Here is a 5,739-nt window from a genome sequence, read left to right on the forward strand (position 1 = left end):
TCACCGCATCTCCTCTGGAGTCACAGTAGCACCGTAAAAACCACCGCCGCTGGCAGCGCACGCTAGACAGGCTCCGCCACCGTAGACACGTGTATGGCGAGTCCAGCCAGCTCCGTCGCGATCGAGAACCGAGAGAATCTCGCCTTGGACGTCGACGTTTCGATGGCCGTGATCATCTGGCTCTGAGCCAAGACCCGAGGGAGGCGCAGGCGGCAACAAGCCGGCCGACGGTGGGTAGGAGCTGGGCGAAAAGGCTGGATCCACGGATTCAGCCTCGGGAGACTGCGCTTGAGGAGAGTGAGACCCAGACCCAGGGACGCTAATGGGGAGCGTCCTAGTGTAGGATCGCCGCCGCGGGATAGACGCAGAGTCCGGGCTGCCTGTCTGGAAAGCCGTGGTGGACGTCGAAGACATGTAATCGGGGTTGGGCTGGTGAATGAAGCTCTGGCTGCTGGGTGACGGTTCGTTGTCCAAGGTGAAGACGGCTGTGCTCAGCTCCGGCGGAGTCAAAGGTGGCGCGGGAGGCAGCCGGGAGATGAAAGGTCCAGGCAAGGTGCCACCGGCGCTTCTCCAGTGCGGGTGCCGATCCATTGCGGCTGTAGTCGTGTTCGTCGTCGTCGTCGTTGTCGTCGTAGTCGGCGCCCTCAAGTCCTCGTGTTGGTCGTTGACCCCTTCAATGTGCTTTTCATCGTCCATTGGCCCAAGGTGTGGCTTGTAATCGTACTGTCTCTGCAGCGGCAGGTTGTTAGTGGGGAGAAGAGTAGCAGTGTTGCGCCTCGCGGTTGGTCTAAGCCATCGGTAGATCGTCTGCACACAGTAGCGTGCAATGATGACCAAGGCAAAAATAGACAGTCCGGTTCGAACAGACTCCCAGGAGGGCGGTTGGGCTTTCAAGTAATTGTAGTCGGCGCCGGGTAGGCCTCCACGATTGGTTACGGGCATGGTGGACTGGGAGGTGACTGCTTATGGAAATTCGGCCTGGCGCCGTCAGCCGGGGTCCCTGCCAAGTCGCACTATTCCTGCGGTCAGACGGCACTCTTCTGCCCTACGGCGTTTGGTAGGGCGTTTGCTGGCGACCAAGATACGATTGAGGCGTTTGACGGTGATGTGCTGCCGTGGGGCGGTCTTGTGCAAAGCAGCAGACTCTAATTGGTAACCTCCGGCTTGTCTCGAGGTCGGCACCCTCGGATATTGGTTTGTCAATGATGCCCTTTAAATGATCAAGGGCGGGAGGCTGAATACGGCGCAAGCCGAAGTGACACGGGGGTCCTGAGTAAGGTGGCGATTTGCGCAGACTTTTTTCTTGCTTGTTTAGCTACCAGGTGCTGTTCCAGCGAGTCTCTTGGGTTGTCTCGTGTCGAAGTATGGACTAATAAGCCGGTACGACATCGACATCGATAGGTCGTTGCCTGTGACAAGGGGAGTGCTGCTGCGGCTCAGTTGATCAGAGGCTCCTTTTTTCCTTTTTCCTTTGTTGGCGCAAAAGAGAACGGCTGACAGAAAGAGTGAGTGAGTGAGACACAACCACAGGGGGGAAAGAAAACAAGAACATTTTGTCGGGGTGAGATGAACCTTAATATAATTCAAAATGGGATGGGATAGGATACGGTGTGTCTCTCGTGCGTGTGGCCTTTTCCTCATTCTTTCTGCGAACAGAGGGGCAAAGCGACGAGAGAAACTTGCCAACGGCGCTAGATCCCACTGGGGAAGCGCAAACGCAAGTACAAGTACAGTACAGGACAGGACAGGACTGAAAGAAGAAAGCAAGGCCTGAGATGCCCAGCGGGAGTAGCCTCTCAGCCATCCCAAGCTAGCATTAGAGAAACATCCGAGCGAGAGAAGGGGGGTGGCAGTAAGAGAGACTCTACTCGTACTCGTAGCACCGCTAGAAGACGCTTGGGCAGCAGACACCATGTACAAGTACGGGTATGGGCCTAGGAGGCGTACGAGTAGGTACGCAGTAAGTACAGTCAAGCAAGACTTGGTTGCTGATGGCAGCTGGAGTCGTCGAGCTGGGGGTGTGGGATCATAGTGACAAGGTCAGTGCTTGCTGGGTTTGGGTGCTTGTGATTTGCCTCGCATGGCCTCGCATGGCATGGCATGGCATGGCATGGCATAGTATGGATGCTACTAGTACTAGGAGCAGCAGCAGCATGGCAGTCCTGTCGTAGCATGTCCGGCCGGCTCCATTTCCATGTCCATTTCCATGGTCCATTTCCACTCTGGCCCCTCCCTCTTCCAGCTGGCGGGAAGCACCCTACCGCTGCCATGGGGTATCGGCGCCGGCAAAGACAAGAATGCGGAATTGTGGTCGCGCCAAGCGGATGATCCTCTTTTGTGGACGACGGGCTGTGTTCTGCAGTAGCGGCAGGGTGCGGCCGACTGGGAACAGAACGGAACCAGAGAATAGAAGAAAAAAAAAAACTAAAAAAAATGAGAAGTTACCGCGGCATGTCGTCCAAACAAGGGCACAGCTGCGTACGAGTAGCCGCACTGCTGGTTAGTATGCAAGCACAAGCAGGCATTGGTAATAACGACACCGCACCAGACAGAGTACAGGATAGTACGAAGTGCTTGTAGGCGCCAAAACCAGCAAGGCCCGGAGCAGAGGGGAGTGTTTCGAGGCCCTGGCGGCACGACAGAGATCCCTGTTTTCAGCAGACAACAAGGCAGCCCGTTGTACTGACGGCGTCCCTGACTCGAGGGCTAAGCACGCAGGCTTGGAACTTATTTGGGGCATGTTTCAGTGCTTCGGTACCGTCCCCGCCAGCTTGTGGTTTCGGTAGCGAGATCCAAGGAGCCCAGAGGCGATTTGCTTTGCTCTTAGCGGTGCCCGCAATCGGCGGGAGCTGGCACCCGGCCAGCATTTCAGCTGAGGTGAGCCCTATCGAGACACCCTCGGTGCGAGTTGAGTTCCATGTCTCTTGTTTCTCAGTCGCTGTCTGGTCTTTTTCTGGATACACAGGCGCTGCTGACGGAGACGATTGGTCAGAGGCTGGCCATGTGGCCGATCCGGGGCAGGGAGAGACTTGATTCTGTGCTTCCCGAGAGCGAAGAAAGGACAACAGAAGGGCGATACTCGCATGTACTTCGTTGCTGCAGGGCGCTCTGTCTCTGGCTGTGCCTATTCGGGCAGGCCAGGGATATGAAGCGACACCACATCATCCTTTTTGTCCGGGTTTCGTCTCAAGTCAGCACATGGCATGGTATGGTGATGGATTTGCGTTCGAAACCAGAGCTGGGCCAGTTTCGGGCACAAGATCAGAAGAAGCAAAAATGAGGGGGCGGGCATGCAAGAGACAGAGTGCGACCACCCCCTCAGTGTAGGACTTTCAATGCGCTGCAGTTGCTTCAGTTTAGGTACATGGAGCATGTACGAGTACGTGTAGTACCTTGCAGTGGGTGAGCCAGCGAGTGCAGGTACAATCGCGCTTCCATGGTTTCCCAGCCTGCCCGGTTTCCATTATGCAAGAGATATAGTACAGATTGGATACGATACAGGCAGCAGGGCCCAGAGCGACTCGTGGCTTGGCAGCGAGTCTCCGCGGCAGCACAGGTATCGCCAGCCGCGGCTCCTTGTACTATCTCGGTCGGTATACTCTGTACTATCATCGCCCACACGGCAGCTCGTATATCGTGCTTTGATTTTTTTGCCTTTTGTCTGCTTACGGCGACGGACTGACGGACTGACTTATCCTCGCATCAAAAACTGCTTCTGTGGCTGACCCGGTCAAGCTAGACCCTGCTGAAAGCGTACGCGCACTGGCCACGGCGCATCTGGTGGCGTGCTGGGCTCCCGTCATCGGGGCCTGAAGAGGTTCGATAGTTGCAGTCGTTGAGAAATTGCACCGGGTGGCACCGTAGGTATGTAGCTGGGCCATTGACTTTTGCCAGGCCTGTTCATGTCTGCTGGGTTCAAGTTAGTGGTAGCTTGAGGTATTCCAACTTGAAGTTAGCGCTGTGCTGAGGCTTGCATGCAGCGCTTGTAGCGGCAAGTACTCGGCGGGCGCTGGCTCGCCCGGGACGGGAGTGTACAGGGAGTACATGTACATGCGTCTACTTGCCAGGCACGAGACCTGCCCAGCTGAAAGGCGCAGCCCTAACTTGGCGATCCCAGGGGGCCCAGACGTTTGATGATGTTGCTGTGCAGGGACTCTTGCCACTGGCGATATGCAGCAGCCAGCTTGCAGGAGGAGGCGAACAAATGGACAACAAAGTAAACAGGAAAAGTCAATGGGAAAACAACAAAATATTCTGGAGCCCCTCCATCATCATCCCCATCACCATCAACCGGCCGGATCCCAGCGGGCGGGTGCCAAAGTGCGCCAGGAACCGGTGCGGTTTGCGCATTGAATTGGTTGGCAAATAGAGTTAAAAGTGCGTCACTTGCATGGCCCAAGGCAGCTGAAAAAACCTGGTGGGTGCGGGATATCGCGCGGGACATGGTGCGCAAGTGGTGTGGCCGTTTAATTGCGTAGCCAATGCTCTGCCGGCAAGAAAAGCAGCATCGAGTCACAGGGACCGCAAGATGCAGCAGCCCCGATATTACTGCGAGATGCAAGCAGGGGAGGGCATCATGACCATGAGGAAGGATGGAGCAGGAGGAGCCACGGAGAGGTGACAACAAGACGAGGGCTACAGTAGCGCAGGAAGAAGCATCGCATCGCCCTTCGTACGCTTCTCTCTTCTCGGCAAGATGCGGTATCTCGTACATTTATCCAGGTTCATGTTCCTTGTTGCCCCCCGTTTCCAGTATCCCGAGCCCTTCTCTCTCTCCTCTCTCCTCTCTTCCGGCAAGCAAGCAAGCATCATCGCACTAACACGCACCTCGCAACATGCTTCGTGCATGTATTTAGCAACATACAAACAAACCCTGAGGGCCGGAACATGGCCGTCCTGCCCTGCCAATGTGATAGATAGCAGACCAGACTGCGCGCATGCGACCACTCCCGCGTCTGTCAGATTAATTAATTCTCTCAGTCGGTGGATTCTCTCGCTCGTGATGCATGCCGTCTGGGAGGACACAATGACGCTATGGCCACGGTGCTCTGCATGTCTGAGGTTGGTGTACCGTGCCGAACCGTACCATACCCAAAGTATTCCGAGAACCCGAACAGACAGAAACAAGAGGCATTCGCCGAGGATGAATTAGGCAAGCCAACTAATATCGTCACGACCATTAGTTGAGCCGTCCAAGCCATCCAAAGAGGCGTGGCTGGCTCTCCAAAACCAGAAAGTCGGTAGCGAATCCCATCCAATGCTTGCTACGGCTATCCATTCGAGGCGGTACCTGCGCGGTAGCTGTAGCCGTAGCGGTGGCGGTAGCGGTACAAGCAGCTCTTGATACCTGCCCAGCTGACCGGCCTGCAAGACGCGGGCTTCTAGAACGCTGAGCCGTCGAGCTTCTGCCGATCTCCACTGCTGTGCGAGTACATCCCGTCCCGGTATTGGAAATGGCCGTCTCGAGATGGGCTCCTCTAGACAGGGTCCCAAAACTGACCCCAGGCATCGTATTGAGCGTATAGTAATAAGTAGTCAGGTATTCTATAGTAGTAATACATACTGGACAGTACTACGGAGTACTCGTAATCACTTCTGTCTCGTAATGCTTTACAGGGCTTTGCCGTATCTGCCCCGGGAATGATGATGACTCCTCATGCGTCGCTACGATAACGAGATGAGACGAGATGAGACGACAGCTGGTTGAGGAATGTGTAGAGTACGGAATACAGGTATAGG

General features: G+C 55.6%; 1 protein-coding gene across 1 annotated transcript; it reads right to left on the reverse strand.

Moving 5' to 3' along the window:
• T069G_04237 (uncharacterized protein) lies at positions 1-942 on the reverse strand (the record flags this gene model as incomplete). Its single annotated transcript, XM_056171447.1, has 1 exon — positions 1-942. The coding sequence occupies one exon, from the start codon at positions 940-942 to the stop codon at positions 1-3; it is 942 nt and encodes a 313-aa protein (XP_056032339.1).
• Between the last annotated feature and the right edge of the window lie 4,797 nt (positions 943-5,739).

This window comes from Trichoderma breve, chromosome 2 (genome assembly GCF_028502605.1).
Source record: "Trichoderma breve strain T069 chromosome 2, whole genome shotgun sequence".
In the NCBI taxonomy this organism is placed as follows: Eukaryota; Fungi; Ascomycota; class Sordariomycetes; order Hypocreales; family Hypocreaceae; genus Trichoderma; species Trichoderma breve.